Below are 23,579 nucleotides of genomic sequence, written 5' to 3' on the forward strand. Positions count from 1 at the left end.
CATCAAGGACCAAGTTCAGGTACTACGGGCTACTACCATCAAGGACAAAGTCCAGGTACTACGGGTAACTACCATCAATGACCAAGTCCAGGTACTACACGCAGGCTACTACCGCCAACAACAAGATATACATCATCTCATGGGTACAGGGTACCGCCTACCAACAACATAGTTCCAGATGTACTCAAGCACCAAGGATCTTATCTAACACACTAAGACGTATAAAATGTCTATCTACTAGGAACATCCACCCTACCAGGACTCTATCTCCCGTAGGAGAGCAACCAACCAAGAGAAGAATCCTACTACCTAGGAACATCTATCTACTACGAGGGTTACTCGTCATCAACTGGGACTCTCCACACCGCCACACTCTACTATAAATACAAAGGTATTCTACCCCATCAACCCATCTTGAATTCTAACTATTTATCTGTTTGCTCAGAGAGATCTAACTTAGGTATCGGAGAGTCCTAAGTCGGAACCACACCGGTTCTCCTTTGTCACCCAGGTCCTTTTGCAGGTTACGACACTCGAAGGGATCACCGGACGATTTCTTGACACAACATTGTTCTCCAGCACTCCATGATAAAATCCTCTTGAAAATAGCTTGATGTCTCCACTTTGATGCTTGGACTCAAAGATGCATTTCTCAATGATTGAAACTTGGTTACTCATGACAATACTTGGAAGAGCAAATAGCTTTTTCATTCACAAATAATTTGTAAGCATCAAAACCTATAAATCATTAAAATCATGAATTTTTCCCTCAATGAATTCTTTTTTTGGGTCATGTAGGATGAGGATGATGTTATTGGCTCATTGGCACTTGTACTAGTGCAGGTGTGTAGAGATCTCTCAATTTGGATCCTCTATTGTCGAGCTGCCTGGCATGACTCTACTGTAAAGACACAGCAAGGTGATAAATGATCGCCTTACCCCCATTTGGGCAAGGCATTCGGGCAGGGGTAAGGTGGTAATTTATCGCCTTGCTATGTCTTGGCAGTAGGGTCCTGCCGGGCAGCTCAGCAGTAGAGGATCAAGGTCCGAGATCTCTTGCCCAAAAATTATTAGGTTGACCCAGCGAGTGGACTCGCCAACTCCTGATTACGGTTGGATTGGCATAACCAGCAGGTGAGACTTGAAGCAGAGAGCTCTCCCGTGGGCCTCCGGTCTATGTACCCACAGCCACGTGTCCGTACTGAGAATCGACCTTTGAGGGAGAACGAGAAGGAAGCCAGGAACCATAAACCCTTGGCGAGCGAGTTGGACGAACAGAACGAAGTAGAAAAAGCAAATACTTCTACGCAGGAAATGCAGAAAGAGCATACTATAAGGTACAAAACTTTCGCTTCTCTAATCTCTGATTGTTATGCGACATGCTCATGTCAAATTGTTCTTTAGGGCCGTATTTTTATGCCTGAAAACCTTAGTTTTCCTGAAATAGAACGTCGTTCATGTGTTCTTAAATTTGTTAGAAAAATCCACCATTTTTTCTGATAACAGATATGGGCAGTTGATGACTTCAATAAGAAATTACATTATAACAACATATCTTGACATTTAGGGTTTAAAGATATTGGTGCTCCACTGTTGCTATAAACGCATCAATATGTCCTTGAGATTGGAATCGATTCTATATCTACTGATTTAAGTTGGATGCAAAAGCAGAAAATTGAAATGTTAATACATAAAGCCTACTGCAGTTATTGATCTAGATTGTATGATACAAGTGAGCTGGTAGTTGTAGAAAAAAGTGACAAAATGTACTCCTCCAAATGGGATTTGGTTGTCCTTTGATCATTGAATTACTTAATGTAAGTAGCTTATATGAAAGGACAAAGTGTCAAGTCATGGAAATATTCAATTTAGAAAGGTCGTTTAGCTGCAATGCATGGCACTGCGATAGTATCCACGTATAATAGTATCCCATATTGGATGAGATGCTGCTAATAGTTGTTAGGATATTATAAATTAGTTTCTATTTTCTTGTACTGTGATTGAATTAATAGAGTCTATAATTAGACTTTCTATTTTTTTCAGCAAGTTCCTATTTTGGAGTTACAGTGTACAAGTCCCAATATTGTCTTGTACGGGACTTTCTTATTGTTTGATTTCCATTTTGGTTTTAGCAACTTTCATTATATATGTAATAGATCATTGGAGTCGTCCCCACAATTTAATGAAGCTTGAATTCTGGTTTTACCAATGACTGTGTGAAACAGTGTAGGAGAGAGAGTCCTATATGAGGTAAGAGACCTTGAGGTGAGAGGCCTAGGTGTGAGTGAGAGACTCAAACCATCTATCCCCTTCTTCTCCTTCTTCTCTATGTTTTGTTTTAGTTCTGTAGAATATCCATCATCTGAGAGGCAATCGAACCCTTCTGCTACTGTTGGAAGTTGCTGATTGGCCTTAGAAAACTATCCTGTACTGCTCCATCGAAGTACTGACTAACGACTTCAGAACATACCTCCTTCTCTATTTTCTGTTTTATTGACTACTGCAGTTACTGTAATTGGTGGTCTATTGTAGCAGACTTCAGGCATCAGAACTCCAGATCAGGTTCTTGCTTCAAGTCCAAAATCTGCCAGAGTAATACCTTCCTTGGAACCCTCCTTCAATTTTAGTTTCAGCCTAATCCAAAGGGTGGTTTTGGCTACAGACCATAGTTGCTTATTTGGGCTCCTACCTTCTAATTTTGAGAGCCCCACATAACTTTCAATCTAGCCTTCAGAATTGACTGTAAATTTGAAGAGTTCATCTATTCCTATTACCCTACATTCGACTGGAAGGTCTGTTCCATGTGGAGTTTTACTTTCTAAATCTGTAATTTGTTAAATTCTGGTTATTAACCTGCTTTCCTTGCTGTCGATAGACCAGAACTGGTCTTATTCTTGTTGTTCTGTTGCTGGAATCATCTGTTAAGCCTACTGTTAGTTCCATGATCGTACTGTAGGTTAGGACATCTTTGACCTAGCCCTACATTATTTTTGTGTCAAAGATTATTACTACAAAGAAGATGAAACCAGAGGTTCCTTACTTTGCTGGACAGACGAACTCATACCTGTTCCTTGATTGGTTAGATCATTTGGAGGGATATTTTAACTTGTACAACTTGACACAAGAGCTGAAGTTTAGATTTGTTTACTTGCGATTTACTGATTGTACTAAATAATGGTGGAGATTCCATGAAGAGATGCTCAGAGTTAGAAGACATGAGCTTGGGACTTGGGAGGAAATGAAGAACGAGTTGAAGAACAAGTACTTACTTGAACATATCCAAAAAAAGCTCTTCCTACGACAAGATTACCATCAACGGCATTTAAATTTGAAGAGAACTTGACGCAACCATCTATAACGTTCAGTTCGCTAGTCGAAGAGTGATGGGAGTCTAACACCAACAATTTTAAGTTAAAGGCTGAACTCTAATTGACATTGCCAGAGGAAATTTAGAGAGAAACAGTCAAAGAAAAGGAATCTGAAGTTGAAGAGAAAGCTGAAGTGATCATAGTGAAGGATCATGATAAAGAAGAGACTGTACTTGAAGCTTCAAAAACAAAAGATCAACAACTAGAAGATTCCACTGAAGAGGTTTACATTGAAACACTCAGAGCAAAGAAAGCTAAAATAGTGGAAGATAAGGTAGATGTTGAGAACACCCTATGAGAAATTGGCAACATTCATGATGTTTTTCTTGAAGAGGTAGAGTTTGTGCCTCAATTCTTCAATGAGAAGGCTCCCGAAGTTGAGGACTCCAAGGATATGACATCCACGGTTGATATTGACTTAGATATTGATCATATCGAGTTTATGATCCCATCTAAGTTTATCGTCGAGAAAGAACGACGTCTCAAAGATTTCATTCCCTATGTTTGTGAGTGGCCAGAATACTGTTTCGGTCTGAAACTAGACATGCACCACATCAAGCTTATCCCTAAATTCTATTAAACTTGAGGTCGAGTTTCTTCTAAGTGGGAGAGAGTTGATGTAGATCGAAGCATGAAGAAGTAGAAAAGGACCAAAGCACTGTTCATGTGAACAATGGTGTGGGACCCATATCTACAGATGGCTTGGATGAGATGCTTCTAATAATTATTAGGATATTATATATTAGATTCTATTTCAGAAGTTTCTATTTTCTTGTACTATTATTGAGTTAATATTTATTAGGACATTTTAGATTATATCTACTTATTGAGGAGGCTTATGGAAAGATATAGAGATAGCAAGAAGGATCTCCATATGGTGTTCATTGAACTGGAAAAAGCCTATGACCGAGTCCCTAGAGATATAATCCAAAATGTCCTAGTAAAGAAGGGGGTGTCAAGTAAATATGTGGATGTCATTAAAGATATGTACGAGGGTGTGGTGACTAGAGTGAGATCTATGGGAGGTCAGGGCAAGGAATTCCCAATTACGATTGGATTACATCAGGTCCCATGGTGTATGCTCTTTGCTGATGATGTTGTTATGGTGAATGAGACAAAAGAAATGATTAACTCTAAGCTAGAGCTTTGGAGGTCAACCTTGGAAGCAAGAGGTTTTAAGTTTAGTAGAACGAAGACGGAGTATATAATGTGTAATTGTAGTCACACCTTAATGGATACTGATATGGTGCGAATTGGGGAAAGAGAGATACCACAAAGTGACTATTTTAGATACTTGGGATCAATCATAAATAAAGAAGGTGACATAGAGGATGATGTTTCACAGAGAATTAAAGTGGGTTGGACGAAGTGGAGAGGTGCGTCCGGAATGCTGTGTGACCGACGTATTCCTCTAAAACTTAAAGGAAAGTTCTATAGGACTGCTGTTCGCCCGACCATGATGTATGGGCAGAATGTTGGGCAATTAAGAAGTGTCATATTGATAAGCTTTGTGTAGCAGAGATGAGGATGTTACGTTGGATGTGTGGAAAAACAAGGAAGGATAAAATACGGAATGAACATATAAGAGTGGACTTGGGAGTTGCCCCGATCAATGGCAAGCTCTGAGAGAGTCGTTTAAGGTGGAGTGGTCACATTCACCGGAGACCTAGGGAAGCCCCAGTAAGGAGGGGTGATATGATTCCGATTGAAGGAGCTAAAAGAGCTAGGGGCAGGCCTAAAATGACCTAGGAGAAGTGGTGAGGAAGGACATGCATAGTCTAGGTCTGGTCCCAAGTATGACCTCGGACAGAGCCTATTGGAGGGCAAGGATCCATGTCCCAGACCCCATTTAGCTGAGATTATCCTGATGTGTTGGGTTGTGCCTTTTGCCTCTTACTATCTTTCATCTGTCTATTTATTTTCAATCCTCCATTTGTCCTTTTCCTTTGTCTTTTCTCATCTCTTTTCCCATCCCTCTTCTCCAATCTTTTCTTCCCTTTTTTTTTAAGAGTATATCTATGTTTTTCTCTATTTTGTTTGTTTGGATCCATGTAGCTGACCCCATTAAGTTGGAAGAAGGCTGTGTGTTGTTGTTGTTGTTGTTGTTGTAGAGTCTATAGGTAGAGTTTCTATTTTTTTTCAGCCAGTTTCTGTTTTGGAGTTAGTGTTCAAATCCCAATCTTATCTTGTAAGGGACTTTCTAATTTGTTATATTACCTTTTTGGTTTTAGCAACTGTCATTATATATGTACTGGACCATTGGAGTCCTCCCCATGATTTAATGAAGCTTGAATTCTTGTTTTTACCAATGACTGTGTGAAGCGGTGTGGGAGAGTCCTATATGAGGTGAGAGGCCTAGGTGCGAGTGAGAGACTCAAACCATCTATCCCCTTCTCTTTTTTCTGTTTTATTCTTAGTTTTTATTTTATAGTTCTGTGGAATATCCATCATTTGAGAGGCAATCAAACCCTCCTGCTATTGTTGGAAGTTGCTGCTTGGCCTTAGAAAAATATCCTTTACTGCTCCATCGTAGTACTGACTGAAGACTTCAGTACATACCCTGCAGCTACTGTAGTTGGGTGGTCTGTTGTATCAGGCTTCAGGCATCAGAACTCCACATCAGGTTCTTGGTTCAAGTTCAAAGTCTGGCAGATCCCTGGAACCCTCCTTCGATTTTAGTTTCAGCCTAATTCAAAGGCTGGTTTTGGCTACAGACCATGGTTGCTAATTTGGACTCCTACTTTTAATTTTGAGACCCCCTCATAACTTTCAATCTAGCCATCAGAATTGGCTCTAAATTTGAAGAGTCCATCTATTCCTATTACCCTACACTTGACTGCAAGGTCTGTTCCATCTGTGCAGTTTTACTTTCTAAATCTGTAACTTGTTCAATTCTGTTTAACTGCCCATTTTTGCATGCCGCCGATAGACCAGAACTGGTCTTATTGTTGTTGTTCTATTGCTGGAATCATCTGTAAGCCTACTGTTTTTCAGTTCCATGATCTTACTGTAGGTTCGGACATCATTGACCTAGCTCTACATTAGAAGTACAAACCAGCATGTAGGCAATATTTATCTTGTAGCGACATATCTCCAAATAACAATGTTGTACATCATTTCTATCCATTATTATGACTTCGAAAATAGTGTTGCCATTAGTTACAGCTTTGATTAAAAAATTCTCTTCATGGTCTCAGAGAATATCAGCTAACTTGTCCTGCAAAGACCTAAACAGTCTTGATTGGATGATTTATTTATTCTCAAGTCAATCCTTGCCCTTTGTTCTCAAATTTCGCTATTGTATATTGTCCAACAGTATCCCTTTGTAATTCCTTATGTTGTTCATAGTATTCCTTTGTAATTCCTTAGTTTCATCCTTATTTATTTGATTGTCAAAGCTACATCCTCATCTGGCAAGGAAACTTAGTGGTAATGCTATTGTTATCATAGTTGTCATGGCGCCGCCATGGCGTCCTGGCGCTGGGGGAAAGGGCATATCGAGATCCGCCATGGTATATGTATAAATATCGAGCGATATGGCTTCCATGGCGTCGCCATGGACACCATACCACGATATATGGGTATGTCGACCGATATTTGAACATTTAATGTATAAAAGTCAGGTTTATATATATATATTTTTTTAAAACGATTTAATAACTTAGATGCTTTTTCGTTAATGTGTATTGGAGGTGTAACTTGAAAAGTTACACCTGCAATACACATTATCATAAAACTTAAAAATATTAAACATAATAACTTATACGGTTATACCCTAATGGGGAAATAGAAATCGCAAAAGGAAAATCGAGAGGAGAGGGATCGTGACTCGAACGGTAACTTCCTCGCTTCTGCAACTCTCGAGTCTCGGCAGCCTTCGAACAAGTTCGAAGTTCGAACAAGTTCGCAGATTCGAACTTCTCGAGTTCTCCGGCAATCTCCAGGACTCCAACTCTCCAAGTAAGTAATTTTTTTTTTTTTTTTAATTTGGATCTTCTTCCTCCTCCCAGGCAGACCTCGTCTTCTTCTTCTTAACTTCTTCTTCTTGATTCTTCTCCTCCCAGCCTCCGGTAGTGATTACCCGTAGTATCGTTTTTTTTTTTTTTTTCTCTTGCCTTGCTTCCTCCTCCCAGCGAGACCTCTTCTTCTTCTTCTTAACTTCTTCTTCTTGATTCTTCTCCTCCCGGCCTCCGGTAGTGATTCACGCCAGTAGTATCGTTTTTATTTTTATTTTTCTCTTGCCTTGCACAGCCACATTTACACACACAGTGGGGGAGAGAGTCGAGAGACAGAGGGGAGGGGATTTATTTAAGTTAGTAGTCCTCAACTCCTCTCGGTTTTTATTTTCTTTTTCTTTTTCTTCTTTGCTTGTAGATCCACGAAGACAGGGGACATAGTCGAGAGGACGAGAGGGGAGGGATTTATTCCGATCGTCTTGTAACCATAGCCCTCTCGGTTTTTTTTTTTTTCTTTTTCTTCTTTGCTTGTATAGTCACAGAGATAGGAACATAGTCGAGAGAGAGGGGGAGGGATTTATTCCGATCAGTCTTGTAACCATAGTCCTCTCGGTTTTTTTTTTTTCTTTTTCTTCTTCTTGCTTGCAACTAGCTTGCTTACGATTGCGAGACCTTGGGACTTCTTGCCTTGCATTTTTTTTCTTCTTCTTGCCCGCACTGCACACATACACAGAGTGTCACACACAGAGACAGGGTGATGCAGATTCATCATTAAATAGGGCTTGTTTCATTGGGAATAAGTGTAGGGTTGGGATATATATATGTTGGGCCTTTGTTCCCAAGGGTTTTCTATGTATTAGGCCACTTTAGTGGGCCCGAAATAGGGGTATATAGGTTGCATACGGGATTAGCCCAATACTTAGTTTTTATTTTGTGTTTTTAATTGAACCGGTTTAAATTGGTTGCATCCAATTGGTTCAATTGGTGTAATTTAAGTGAAGTGATCCTATTGGCTAAGAGGTTCTTATATCCTATTGGCTACTAGGGAATCTTCTTTATTTTAAGTAGTTTAAGTTGTTTTAAGTCATTAGGACTTTATTTTGAGTCTATTTGAGTTTCCTAGTCAGTTTAAGTTGCCTAATAGGTTAGGGATAAGGTTAGGCCATTCCTTTTTAGTGTCTAAGTCTATTTTTGAGTCTTCTATATAAGTTTGTAAGGGAGGCCAGCATTGTACACGAATTTGATTAATGAAAAGCTTTTGTTTGTTGCCATAGTCTTTGCTCTGCTCTGTTGAGTGAACCTTGTGAGTAATATCAAGGCTACCTTGTGGGTAATATCAAGGTGAAGGGATTGGTGGACTCGATCGACTCCTTGCATCTTGTAGATCGGAGGTCCTTCTTCTAGTTCTTCAAAGTGCTACCATTGAAGATTTAATCTTTCAAGTAAGTAGTTTATTAATTCAGCATTTAACCTTCTTCTAATCCTCTAACCTAAGCTCCATCTACTCCTATTATCACCCCTTCCATTAATCCATAGATCCATTAGAACCCTAAAACCCTAAATCCAATTCTGCCCTAAATTGCAGAATTTTGTAACTCATCCAAACCCTAACTTCTTTATACCAAAATAACACCCTAGACCTGCCCATTAATACCCTATAAACCTCTTTCCTAAAATCTGTCCCTAAACCCTAGATCTTACAACAGTCCATTTTCATAAGGCATCCTACCCAAAACCCTAGAATTCCAACCTCAACCAAATTTGATCCAACTTATACCATTAGACTCATAAAATTCTGCACATCATTACCAAATAAAACCCTAAGTCGAAACCCTAACCATAACCCTAATTTTGCCCTAATTAGCCTAAGTCGTCCCAATCGGCCACCTTGTTAAGAGATCCTATTACCCTGGTTCCTAGTGGGATTACTCCTACCTAGGACTACATTACAGGGAGAGAGTCGAGAGACAGAAGGGGGGAGGGGATTTATTACAGCTGAACTATCTCGCATTTTGTTTTTTTCCTTTTTCTTGCCTTGCGATTGCGGGTTGCACTGATCCACAGAGAAGGTGTTTGTTTTTGATTTTTCTTCTTCTTACCTTGCACACAGGCACACGACCAGGCCCACACATACACAGTTACACTTACACACACAGAGACAGGGAGAGAGTCGAGAGACAAGGGGGAGGGATTTAATAGTTATTACACCGTAGTCCATCACTATTCACGATTTCACTCACAGTCTCGATCCACAGACTCAAAGTGTCACACACACAACAGCAATGACAAGCACATATTCAACTCCATAATTTCAGTTTTTTTCCCTCCATCCATTAATGTTAATCGCTAAAACCAGTACTTGGATTTTGTGTTTTACGTTTTCCATCCTAGTTCACTTAATGTTAATATGCTAAAACCAGTTTAATTGTTTTTTTTGTTTTGTTACCTTTTGTAGTCTACTAGTGTCTTTCACTCAACTAATGGATGGTTCTACACCAATTAGTAGTGGGGGTGAAAATATTGTAAATCTTGGAGCTACTCCAGGATATGATCAAGCAAAGACCAGCAAGAAAGGCCAAATCAAATGACCCTGGGTGGAAGTATGGGTATTGGCGGATCTAACAAACAAGAATGTTGTTAAATGCACCCTTTGTGGCAAAGAAATGAGTTGTGGAATTAAATGATTGAAGCAACATTTGGTGGGTGGATATGGAGATGTTATTAAGTGTACCAAGGCGAATGATTCTATTTCTCAAGTGATGAGGGAAGCTCTAAATAAAAAAAGAAGAAACAAATTACGAAGTATTGGATGATGATGATGGTGATGATGATCTTTGTAGAAGTTGGAGGGCAAATACAATCGAAGATACACTAGAAGCACAATCCCGGACTCCTACGTGCTAGGGTGGCTCCTAGCTCGAGGACAATTGCTAAGAAAAGAAAGGTTACTCGCCTCAAGTAAGGGGTCCCATGGATGCTCATGTTAGACGGACTCTGAGCAAGTAGTCAATGAGAGGCATAATAGTAGTTCTACTCGGACTACTATGGAGAACCGTTTTAGGACACCAGAACAAAAAGCCGAGTTGATTATCACATTGCTAAGTGGATGTATCGCAAGGTATCCCATTCAATGCTATTAAGGCAAGGACCTTTGAGGTGATGTGCGAGTCTATTGCACAATATGGTTCGGATATATTCCACCTTCATATCATCAAGTGAGAGTACCATTGTTAAGAAATCGTGAATGAAAGCTGCAGAGATGAAGAAAAATATGAAGAGTATTGGAAGCAATATGGGTGCATTCTTATGTCGATGGATGGAAGATAAGCGGGAAGGCACTTAATTAATTTTCTCGTTAAGCGTCCGGAGGAGACTTATTTCATGGGATCTGTTGATGCATCGGTATGGTTCAAAGTGCACAAATGCTATTTGAATTGCTTGATAGCAAAATTGATGAGATTCGTGAGGATTATGTCATTCAAGTTGTATGACAATGCTTCAAACTATAAGTTGGCTGGTAAAATGCTTATGGAAAAGAGAAGAAAGCTATCTTGGACTCCTTGTGCAGCCCATTGTTTAGACCGATGTTGGAGGATATAGGTGGTCCGAAAGACTTTAAGAATGTGATAGGTAAGGCAAAAAAATAACCACCTTCATCTCGAGCACACACGTCTTCTTGATGCAATGAGGAAAAGAAGCTGGACAAAAGGATCTTGTGAGAGCTGCAGTTACTAGATTTGCAACTGCTTGTTTGACATGTCGAGTTTGGTTAAGCATAAGGATGCATTGAAGCATTTGTTTATTTCGATGAGTGGAAGGGTTCCAATTTGTCAAAGACAGAGGCTCGAAAGAAAGTGGAAGAAACGGTGTTTCTTTGTACCATTTTGGAACTGTGGAAGATTTTATTAGAGCATCGGCGTCACTTATTGTTGTTTTGAGGATTGTTGATGGTGATGAGAGGCCCGCTATGGTGAGGTTTATGTTGCTATGGAAGAGGCAAAAATCCGTGAACATTTAGCACATAAAGAATGGTGTGGAAGAAAATTATAAATATCATTGACGGGCGTTGGGAGTGTCGGATGGAGCGTCCATTGTATGGAGCCGCACTATTTCTTAATCCGGAAAATTTTTCATGTTCAAGGAAAGTGAAGATGGCGAACCGATTGCCAATCTACACATCTCATTGATTGATGTCACGACCAGGTGGTGGATGACCACGCTATACAAGACAAGATAACTTTGCAAATTGATGATTATAGATTTTCAAAGGGTTCTTTTGGGAGGGATATGGCGATTAGACAACGGACAACCATAAATCCTAGTAAGTAACTTAGTATTTTTAGTTTGTACCTACTTTGTATGCTACTATGTGTATGATGTATTACTATTAATTCAGTTTTTTTATTATATTTTTATAGTTACTTGGTGGAGTACAAATGGAGGTCGTGCTTTTAAGCTTTCAAAGCTTGCACGGCGCATATTAGGCCTCTGTTGCTCTTCTTCTAGTTGCGAGCGCAACTGGAGCACATTTGAGTTTGTAAGTATTAACTTACATGATTACATTTACATTTAATTTATTTTTAGACTTTTTTTTCACTTTTGTTATGTCTTTTATTGAAAAATGACTTTTTGTTCTCTCTTGTTTATGAATTCAGATTCATACCAAGAAGAGGAATAAGCTGAACAGTCTCGTTTGAATGATCTAGTCTATGTTCAATACAATAGCCGCCTCCAAGAAAGGTTTCAACAAAGGCGTGGTGGAAGGCAAAAACAAAAATATGATCCACTAATTCTTGATGAGCTGGATTGGTCTAGTGAGTGGATGGTTACCCGGCCAGTGGAAGATTTAGTCCATCCCAATGATGATCTCACGTGGGGACGATGTTGGTAGAGCAATGGGGGCATCGATTGAAGCCCCCATCCGACCAAGGAGAACTGAAGCATCAACCTCTAGAGTCAATGTGACATATTCACACCGTGGACATGGTAGAGGAGAGGTAGCTCAAGGATGGCTAATGTTCGGGATGACTCGAACCGGATGAAGCGAGGAAGAAGAGGAAGATGATGTGAATGACGACGAGAATGTCGTAGATGACTATGATGGTGTCGAAGAGCCACGACAAGAAAATCTGCCAAATGCGAGATCTTTTAGATGAATATGATAATTAATTAGTTTTGGACCTTTTGGATATTGTGGATTGTTTAAACTTTGAAGTTTGAAGATTAGTTAAGGACTTAAGGTTATCTATATTTGGTATTTTGGTTGATTACTTGACTTTAAATTTTGATCTTTGATTACTATTATACTATATTCAGTTATCTATCTTAAATTATTTTTTTTGCTTTTGAATACAGAATTTCCTCTCCTCTTTCATCAAATTCATATATATTAATATATACCTATTACTTTGTTCAGGTTGCTTTGCTCCAAATCATACACACGAAAAAGACTATTGCTATCAAGCTTGAAAGAGTTAGCCACTTAGCCTATCATTTGATTTTTACTATTGCTTTCAATTATTTGATAGGCTAAACTATATTTTCATACTTTCATATACACTAATGGATATTACACTTTCATGAATTAAACCATAGTATATTAGTAGTAGTGTAGTACACTTTCATGTTGATTTTTGATGTTATAGGACATATATTATAGCATACTAAATGACATTAAAAATAGAGAAAATAAAAAATAAAACATGATCAACATGCTCACCATGGCAACGCCATGGTGGGCGACATGTCAATATATCGACATGACACCCCTCCACCGACTTGGATCACCGTGACGCCGTGACAACTATGATTGTTATGCCTGGTTTTCAAGTTAAGAGATGGAAATTTTGGTTGAAATCACGGTAGTATAGATTATTTGGAAGATAACTCTGGAGATAACTTGATATTAGGGATCATGGTAGAGTAGGAAGAAGAATTACTACAATTATGCATGGAATATTGGGCACCTGCGACCTTAGTTGCTGGAGTCATTTGTTTGCAAAAGATTTTAATGGTTCTTCATATATTATCCTCTTGGCAGTTGTTTTGGGTGACCGAGTCTACTGCCATATAGGTGATATTAGTTTTTTTTTTTTTTTGGGGATAGGTAGGCCCCAATGAGAGTCAAACTCATAACCTCTTAATTGTGAGGTGGTCCTTGCCAACTGAGCTACCTCCTTGGGGTGGTGGTAATAGTTCTTCAGCATACAATTACTGAAAACTAAGAAATGTAATATTATGTTCCTCAGGAAGAAGGCTAACTGCTTTAGTCAAACTGAATTTTGAAGCAAATATCAATGAGAGATGGTATCTTAGCAAAGACTGTTGGAAGGTTCCTCTTCCCCTCTCTCGCTAGGGAGCTTTTGATGTTACAGAGTTGTGAAACAGACTCCTTTTTTCTTCGAGATAGAGATTCATTATTAGGGGAAAAAAAAAACCCCCTCCACCGTACAGTCATTAGTCATCCCATACTCCAGACATTTTTGTATCTTTTAGTAGTCAAATTCCACAACAATTATGTTGAGTTTGCCTCTTTCTATGCATGTAACCTCATGTCTTTATTACATCTTCTTTTTCAGAATTTATCACTCTAAAGAGAAGGTTATAGAAGTAGTATATTCCATAAATCCCTGCATCACTGTGCTTTGCACTTTATTTCTCTCTTTGAACCATCTTTTTGGCATCAACTTACTGTTGTAATATGAGAGAACCCTCCAACTACAGCCATATTTGTTAACCACCACAGTTCCCCATCTTTCATGTGTTAATGACTTCAATTTTTAGTCTTATAGCATCTCTTTGTTATAAGACACCCTCTCCTGCGAAGTGGGCGAGCCTTAGCGCAATGGTTAAGTTACGCTATTGCAACCTGTTGGTTGCAGGTTCAAAACTTGGAAACAGCCTCTCCTGCGAAGCAGGGGGTAAGGCTGCATACATTTGTCCCTTCCAGACCCTGCAGTAGTAGGAGCCTTGTGCACTAAGATGCTCTTTATAGTATCTCTTTGTCTTTTCACTAAATTGGTGGCATTCATTCCTCCTTACTAAATTATTATCCAATATGAGCTAACCATTTCCAGGTTCCCTACATTTTTCATGAGGTTCTGATCCTCGATTCCACTTGGGCTTTCTTTTCTTTACCTTGTGCATAATGCCTATCCACAAGCATCAGAGAAAGGATAAAATGGGTTAGAGCCAAAACTGTCGAGGATTAGGCAATAGCCTTAACCGAAATTCATCTAAAGCCTCATTTCCATTCGGACTCTTAGTGCGTTTTGTGACTTTTATATAGAGTCACATTGATATATTATAGTTCCTTCCATGCAGGTAAGAGAATAATAGAATATAAGAATCATGATAGCACATCTCAAAAGGAAGTATACTTACATACTGAATACCTTACGTATCCATATACCTCAAGGTGTGAGGAATCAGAATCATATTGGGAGAATCGCCCAATACAAATCGGGATTGACTTTGGCCAAATTTTAAACCCCTTTTTGAATTGGTGCTGAGTCATGTTTAAATTTCTTGCCATTTAATCCCCCTTTTAATCAGTAAAATAGCAGAAAATCAATTGAACTTACCTCTGAAAAAATCCCAAGTTTATTGAATAAAAAACCCAGATTTTGTGAAATCTTTGCTTCTTCCCATTTCCATTTCTAGGGTTCAACAGATTCCGGCTAATTCCAGGCCGATCCTGGCCAATGCTGATCCACCCCGAATCAGAATAAGTTGCTGGATTGGAATCGGCCGGAACGAATCCCATCCCTGATCTTGTATTCTTGAACCTTGGAATACCTTGTTTCATATGAGAATGAGGACAGTGGTGGGAAATTAGAAGCAACCCAGATGGTGACAAGATGAGGGATAGTTCAGTGAGATGGTGTTATGTGCAACAAAGAGCAATTACTGAACTGTAACGAAATTGCAGTTGGGTGCAATGTGCAAATTCATGACTGTTGAGAACAAGTGGAAGGCCAAAAAGGAGGTCGGTTGAGGTAGTGAGAGAAAACTAGATGGTTCATAATTTGATAGAAGATATTATTTGTTTAGCTGATCCGAAATATTTCGGATAATGCCCAGCTTAGTTGATGTGATTGCCTGTTTTTTCTTCAACAGTTATAGTTCTATTTTTTGCTAAGCAAATTTCCATTTTTTTTTTTAGTTAAAATTAGGGAAATTTTAGTACTTTTCTTTGCATATGGATTTTTGTCCCCCGAAAATGATTTATGGAGGTTAAGGTGGATATTAATGACATCTTTTCTGGATTATAAAACATATAGTCAACTGATAACCCTAAGCCGCCTATTTTTTTTCTTTCCATTTCTTTTGGTCTTGTACAGAGCAAAGAGAGTTATATAATACATACAATGGCAGCAGCTAATAGCTCAGATCTGGTAACTGATCCAAAACTCATATTCCGCTGTAAAAAATGTCGAAGAATTGTTGCTGCACAGGAGAATGTGGTTATTCACGAACGTGGAGAGGGTGAGATATGCTTTAAATGGAAAAAGAGATCTGGTGACCCCGGGGAAAGGGACAAGGAACCACCCGAGTGTTCATCCATATTTGTAGAGCCCATGAAGTGGATGCAAACTGGTCATATTCCAGTCTTCAGCAATCTATTTCTGTTTATAAATGATGTACATTTCCTCTGTAATCTTACTGAACTCTTGATCTTGACCTTTGCAGTTGAAGAAGGTAATGTGGAAAACAAGCTGCAGTGTTTGGGTTGCAATGCACGTTTGGGCTCCTTCAACTGGGCTGGGATGCAGTGCAGCTGTGGGGCTTGGGTGACTCCAGCATTTCAGTTACATAAAAGCCGGATAGATGAATGCCGTACATGAATTTCTGCCAATGATCACGTGTGGTAGCAAAGCAATTTACTAAACTTCCATGCAAAAACCAGTGAACATGTGCTTACTGCCAATAGCCTATTATGCTTGGTTATCAAATGGTTTCAAAATTGTCATTTGCTTGAGCACAAGTTACACGAGGATGTGTCAACTGTAAAGTTTTAGCTGGCATCCTCTGTGTAGGTTGCAAAAGCAGCTCTCCGTTTCATGATAAAAGTTACCTGTTTATGTGAATGAACTGGTGCTAGTGATCTGAAAACTAAGTTGTTTTAGTGGTTCTTTGGGAAGACTCCATCGAACTTTTCCAGATGCTCTGATGCGGATCTCATCACAAGGGAAGAGAAGGACATCAGCAGAAAGCCCAGTCCATGAAACAGATTTTGATTAATCCACGGGTTCCACTTTTGATTGATTGTTCTAACGATTTCTTGTACCTAAGTGGTCTTCTGTGATGGTGGTGTGGACTTCTTCATCCTCTGTCTCTGCTTCCGTTGTAGTAGACTCCTTAGACTAGGGGTGTAAATGAATAGCCGAAATCTGTTTCCGTATCCGTGTCCGTATCCGTTTAGCACTATCCGAATCCGTCCGAAAGTTAAACGGATGCGGATATGGATAGGTTATAGCTATCCGAAAAGCTATATTTATATATAAACGGATAAAATATTCGATCCGTATCCGTGTTCGTATCCGTTTAGTACCATCCGAATCCCTCCGATAGCTAATCGGATGCAGATGCGGATATAGCCCTATACGAGCCGAATCAGATCCGTTTACAGCCCTAGCTTAGACCCTCCACCATTGTCGTCTCTATTGATGGAACCAAACATAAGACATGAATCGGCTTATTGTCTTCATCACCAACATCAATAGGTTGTCCTTCAATCTCCTCCTTAGGAGGGAGTCTATCATTAAACTTTATCTTTGGATTGGCTTCAACGGCTGCCATGATCATAGTTAGCAAAAAAATGGAGCTTTATGGTATGGGTTTTAAGTGGTAAAAAATTGCAAACGGGCAGTCAAATAAAACAGCCAAAAATACAAAGAATGGTAAAAAAGGGAAAATGGACTATATGGGTTTTCAACATTTATATTTCAATAAAATGAAATAAAAAAAAGGCACTATTTTCATATAAATTGAAGAATTTTTATTTAAAATACATATTTTTAATTTCGGTGTTCATGCATTGACCTTGAGTTGAAGGTGATATCATGAGAAATGTAGCCCTACTAGTCATCTTTATATTGGTGAAAGAATCAATTCGATCAGAGTTTGAGTGAAAGAGATATGGTCAGTTAAATAAACCATTGTTCAACAAGTCCAAGGTCTTCAAAGACACCAAAAAATCGGGAACGTGTTTAAACTAAGAATGCTTACCGTTTGCCCTTTTTTCTCATATGTTTGGAGAACATACGACAAAACATGTTTAAAATGATAAAAAATGAGTCCGTTTTAAACGCGCTTTTGCTAACAGAGGCCATGATAGCATTCTCTAGGTGTCGAGGGCAGAAATTGGGCGAAGTGAGCCATTGCCACTAGCCATAGGAGCCTTTAACCTTCTCTATAGTAATAGGTAGTGTTGTAAATGGATAGTCGAAAATCCCTACCCAATCCGTGTTCGAATCCATTTAGGGGTTTTCGAATCTGGAATTTTGGTTTCCGAATAATATCTGCGTCCATTCGAAAGATAATCGGATTCAGATTCGGATATTTTCATTTCGGACCAAATAATATCCGATTAATTTAATATCCAATTGTAAATTAGTTTATAAGGAGTTTTTAATGATATGCCTTTTCCAAACCCTAAGTCCTAACCCAAACCCACAACGAAGTCTCCCATTCTAACTTTTCTTCTTCATTTTTGCACTTCTGTTCCGTCTCCAAGTCCATTTCTTCTTCATTGTTGTTGATTTGGTCTAGATCCATGAGGAGGTTAAACGCCAACACCTTCCCCTTATTTTTCATCTTTTTTATTTTTATTTTGGAGCTTTTAATGACGGGACTACTAGTAATTTGGTGAGGTTTCTAGGATGGAAAGTAGGGATGTAAACAGATCGGATTCGGCTCGGGTAGTGCTATATCCGCATCCGCATCCGATTAGCTTTTGGACAGATTCGGATAGCGCTAAACAGATATGGACACGGATACGGATCAGATATTTTACCCGTTTACATGTAAATATAGCTTTTCGGATAGCTATATAGCCTATCCGTATCCGCATTCACTTAGTTTTCGAACGGATTCGGATAGTGCCAAACAGATACAGACACAGATACGGACACAGATACGGAAACAGATTTCGGCTATTCATTTACACCCCTAATGAAAAGGTAGAGCTAATACATGTATATTACCGATTGGTATTTTACATGACGGTATCTGGATAGATACTTCTGAAGGAAGAAAACACTATAAATTGATATCAGACCATGCAGGTTTGGAGAAAAAGAAAAGGGTTGAAGAACAACTCAAACTTTTGAAATCCAAGGACACGCGGGTGCCTAAATTGGAGGCTCTTAGTGGGAGGAAAAATGTTTGGGAAATCCCAGAGGTGGTAGCTCATCTTTTATGACTATTATATCATTTTCTTGAAGCCTTTGTATATGTCTGAACTTTGAACGAAATTTTTCTGACTATAGTTTCCATTAATCTCTCTCTCTCTCGCGCGCGTCCATTGTTGTAATGTTGCTGTTGATTTGCTTCAATAAACAAACTCCATTGCTATTTGCTTCAGAAGTCGCAAGAATTGAACCTAGCAGTCCCCCACTGTGTCGCTCTTCTCTGTAGTTATGTCTCACTCTCTCTTTCTTTACCTCTTTCCCTCCCCCATTTCACATGTATCTGATCTCGTAGGATTTTGCAAAGACAACTTCGTTGGTCGATTGTGAACAACTTGGATCGAAGGTTTTGGTCCTTCTCCCGGGTTATTACTTCAACATATGGCATTAGTTTGGTGTTTATGTTGCTGATTCATTTTAGTTTCGCATTTCTGATTTGTGCTTTTATTTTGATACTTCTACCTTTAATCTGAATTTAAATCTAAGTTTGCATGATTGATCGAGTCGATTTGAATTTGCTATAAAAATTTCCCTTTGATGAACTATTATATTCCCTTTTCAGATTTGGTTTAATTTGATAAAGAATTTTATTGAGAAGTTTAGTTTCTTATTAATGAGGTTAAGAACTTGATTTCTTTTAATTCTAGCGTAGCCTACAGAGAACTTACATTTTTTTTATGGGACTTGGACAGACCTTTGTATGTTTATTACAAGTTTAATTCTTTAATTTCTCATTAAAATGTTGGGCTATGGTTTAGCATATATGAAACAATCATCATGGTGGTAGAATCATTGTCGGATCTGAACAGTAGATAGTTAAAAACGTAGGCAGCAACATCAGTTCATTGTTTTGGTTCTTTAAATTCCAATAGAATAGGACTCTTAACATGCAAGGTTTTGGTTGATTCTATTTGTATTTTACTTCCTGACCATGTTCTCCTATAATGGATACTTGAGTTTCACTTGCTGTACATGTTCTCTTATAATGAAAATCTGAATTTTAATTGTTGTACATGCTCTCTTATGATGGGTACCTGAGTTTCACTTGTTGTCCATGTTCTCTTATGATGGATATCTAAGTTTTAATTGCAGTCCATGATCTCTTATGATGGATATCTAAGTTTTAATTGTTGTACATGCTCTCTTATGATGGATACCTAAGTTTCACTTGCTGTCTATGATCTCTTATGATGGATACCTGGGTATTACTTGTTAGACATGCTCTCTTATGATGGATATATACATGAGTCTCATTTGTTGTCCATGATCTTCTATGGTGGATACCTGAGTTTACTTCTTTTCTATTTTTCTTTATGATAGATATTTGTGATCCTCTTGTTGTCCATGAGTTTCCATAATGGATATTTGTAATCCTCTTGTTGTCCATGCTCTTTTTACTTCAATGAGGTTCAGGTCAAGCCAATACTAAGAATCAACGGGCTCAATTCTCGAAGTAGATAAAATCATTTGCTAAGACTTGTCATATTTCTATTGCAGGCAGATGGTCTCCAATTTTCACATTGATTGAAGTTGTTATCAATGGGGCTTCCTTGTTTGAAGCACAGACTAAAGACAAGCTTGCAGAGTATTTAAATATGAAACTTCATTTACAAGGGTACTAGTGTAATCATTTATCTCTGGTAGTTCACTTCAGAATTGCAAAATACTATGATGCTGTCTCTGAGCAAGATTTTGCTAAATCTTTACTTTGAACTCATGCTCAAGGATTTGTTGGACCTGATCTAGTATCTATTTGTATGGTGTCTCTTGCCTTATGGAATATCCTCGTTGGTTGACCCTTCTTATGTTAAGGGATAAACTTAGAGTTTTTCATAATTGATTTTAATGGGTGAATGGGTTCATCTCGTGGAAGTTTTTAGTGGCACTTTTGAATACTCTCTGTTCTATAAGTATATGGCCTCATGAAGAGTATTTAATATTTACTATGGAATTGTGTAGTTTTCAGATCGCAATGGTATAAAAAGCTTCATTTTGGGGTTTAATTTGAAGATCACAGATTTAATCTATCCATTATTCCACTGTCTAATAAATGATAATCCAATTCAAAGAACAAAACGACACCTTTTTAAGAATGGGCAGCAATTTATTTCCATGAAAATGGAAATCAGAGTCGAAAATCGGTAATCGGAGTTGGAAATTCATAATCGTAAGGTCAGATTCGTTCACTAATCGGAGAGTTTACCGGATCGGATAATATCCGGATATCCAATAAATTCCTGGGTTCGGCTATGATAATAGTTTTTAAAATTCCATCGGATATAGGATCAGTTTTGAACATGTCATTCGGTAAACAAATTCAGATTCAGATCGTAGTGAATTCGAGCCAAATTCGATTCGCTTACAACCCTAGCAATAAGAACATGTTTCTGTCGAACACTCAGAGGAAGTTTCAATAGTTCTTCGGCTCATGGAGCGCTTTGTAAATTATTACCTGTCAATTATTCCAAAACTAACCGTTGGATTGGCCTCCAATTTGGCCGGACACCCTTACCAATTACCATACCTAGTCCATTCGACTGGCTTTGGACCCCATTAGATTACTTCTAACTGAACTGCTCTTATTTGAGTTATTCTTGACCTATGATGGTTCTAGATCACTGTTGGTTGTCTAATCTCAGCCATTGGGTAATTAAATAACCTCACTGTTTTTGAGTGTTTTAGGTAGTGAAGAGCGTGTGGACCAAGAATTTCTGGAATTCTTCTGGAACTTTCCCAAATTGCGCCCTAATTTTCTGATGTACTTATTTGTTTTACATTGTGATGATGTAAAGAAAGGGTTCTTTGATTTAGAATGAGGCTACTCAAATCCTGCATATATTGAAAATGATGATGGGCTTGAAAGTGGGTGAGGACTCAGCTCGAATATTTATCCTCTCCTGTTATTGCATGGTGCAATACTGTATCGTGCGGCGTTGCAAAGATCATGTGGCACAGCGGATCCCACATGGTGCACATGGCCTCTGCAGTCGCATGATGCATTACTGCACTGTGCAGTAACAGGAGAGGATAACGATTCGACTCAGCTCTGCCCAGTTGGAATAACCCATGGGTTGCTCTCATTCATGGGTTTAAAATTCCACAACATTGTAATAGGGGTGGTTGGGTTGAATTGGGTGAGTTAATTCGGAGACCAATTTCTTTTGCTGCTACTACGGGAATTGCTTTTGTTTTCTTTTTGTTTGGCATGGCCCAACGATCTCCTATATATTTTTCAAGTAGTAATTCTAAGTATTATTGTATTTAATGTAGGCTTAGTTGATCTAGAAACATCAATGATTGGTGAACCAGTTAAAGATCGTTTTACTTTTACCATATGCTTAGGAAGCTTTATTCATCCTAGGTTTAAAATCATTTTTTGAAAAACTTTAAGTGGTGGTGTGCTATTTGGGACAAGTTGAATAATTTTTTTTCCTATTAACCTTGTCTGTTTTTCATGTAAAAATAACACGAAAATAATTTGGCATCTGTTTCTTTCTTGCTCAATTTCTAAATGGGATTTGTTTGTCGGGCCATTAGGTTTGTACATGGAGTACCTCTGAGCTTCTTCTTTTCTTAATCTATTTGATTTCATTCGTGTGCTCCATATATGTTAAAATCCGATAGAATCTGCTTTCTCTCTATTGCTACTATCACTATTTCCTATATTTGGATATTTAGAAGTAGAGATGTGTTTTCTTACTTCTCCATTCTGTTAGTTGTTCGATCATTATAAGATGACCAATTGACTTAAAACGTTGCAATACGTATTCTGATATTTTTTTCGCATTTTGTGGGGGCGTATGTCTTTAACTGAATACCTGGTCATTCCATCTATGGATCAACTTAAAATAATCTTTTATAGATGTTTTGATCCTCACGCTTCTACTGTAGGTTGGGCAACAATTTTTTTTTGTTTTAATTCCAAATCTCATTGTGTTGTGGTGAATTATGGTATAACAGGGCACATGTTGGCACCAAAAGCCAAAAGCCTCGTGCAAGGTTTGCAATAGACCTTAATCTAAGGGTTCGGAGAGTAGAGGTATGGGTAAGTAGTGAGAAGTTGTCGAGGTGGTTATCATAAGGGCACCAAGAGGGCTGGCCATGGGACTTGTTTCGATTTCATTTAAACATTTCATGTTTGATGTTATTAATGAATGTAAATATTATGGTTAAGAATGAATATTATATGTCTATGGTTTATAGGGCTGCTCTTAAGGCTCCAACTACTAACTTATGTTATGTAATAAAGGATGATGTGTTAGACTATTTACTTTATTAATTTTTTTTTTTTTTTGTCAAAAAAAAAATTGCTTTGTCATAAAAAACCAAAAACAAAAAAGGGGAAAAAAAGATCCCCACGCAAGCAACATGGGGATCCCTTCCCTCACTCTCTCACATAATGATCTATGGGCCACTTGACAGTCTCTCCTTAGAAACCATGCATGCCTCCTACTAAAGAAACTATTTCCTGTAACATGATTGGTGCGGCATAGTAGATTCCCCCTAGGCTAGCGGTTTGGGAAAATCTGGCCCTAAAATTAAATAACAAATTTCAAATGGTTTTGAATTAGTTACACAATCATATGAAATAATAATTACAAAAGTTTCAATTCTAGTATTGATTTGATTTCACTTCCCAGTGAGGTATGTAACACTTGATGGCATTGTCAATGCGCTACTATAGATAAGTTGTTAGTAGCATTAAAATTTTTAAAAAGAGAAAAAAAAATGGAATTGTTGGAAATTTAATTGGCAACTAAGCTTCCCCCCTCCCAGCCTTTAGATAAAAAAATTAAAGTAGAAAATTTTTCACAGTGATGGGTCATCCTGAATAACTAACCCAC

The 23,579-nt window shown here is 38.3% G+C and overlaps 1 protein-coding gene across 3 annotated transcripts; it reads left to right on the top strand.

Annotated features, from left to right (window-relative positions):
* Positions 1-1,272: 1,272 nt before the first annotated feature.
* On the top strand, positions 1,273-16,264 carry LOC122638577 (probable inactive dual specificity protein phosphatase-like At4g18593). Of its 3 annotated transcripts, XM_043831442.1 has the most exons (4): positions 4,740-4,744; positions 13,258-13,267; positions 15,665-15,922; positions 16,016-16,264. In XM_043831442.1, exons 3-4 carry the CDS (start codon positions 15,694-15,696, stop codon positions 16,168-16,170), a joined length of 384 nt encoding a protein of 127 aa, XP_043687377.1. In that variant the 5' UTR covers positions 4,740-4,744; positions 13,258-13,267; positions 15,665-15,693; the 3' UTR covers positions 16,171-16,264. The 3 variants fall into 3 exon arrangements, with proteins under 3 accessions (XP_043687376.1, XP_043687377.1, XP_043687375.1); XM_043831441.1 differs by lacking the exons at positions 4,740-4,744; positions 13,258-13,267 and adding an exon at positions 1,273-1,337 and having other exon boundaries at positions 15,667-15,922; XM_043831440.1 differs by lacking the exons at positions 4,740-4,744; positions 13,258-13,267 and adding an exon at positions 15,167-15,311 and having other exon boundaries at positions 15,667-15,922.
* The last annotated feature ends 7,315 nt before the right edge of the window (positions 16,265-23,579 follow it).

The sequence above is a fragment of the Telopea speciosissima genome, chromosome 9, assembly GCF_018873765.1.
Source record: "Telopea speciosissima isolate NSW1024214 ecotype Mountain lineage chromosome 9, Tspe_v1, whole genome shotgun sequence".
Lineage (NCBI taxonomy): Eukaryota > Viridiplantae > Streptophyta > Magnoliopsida > Proteales > Proteaceae > Telopea > Telopea speciosissima.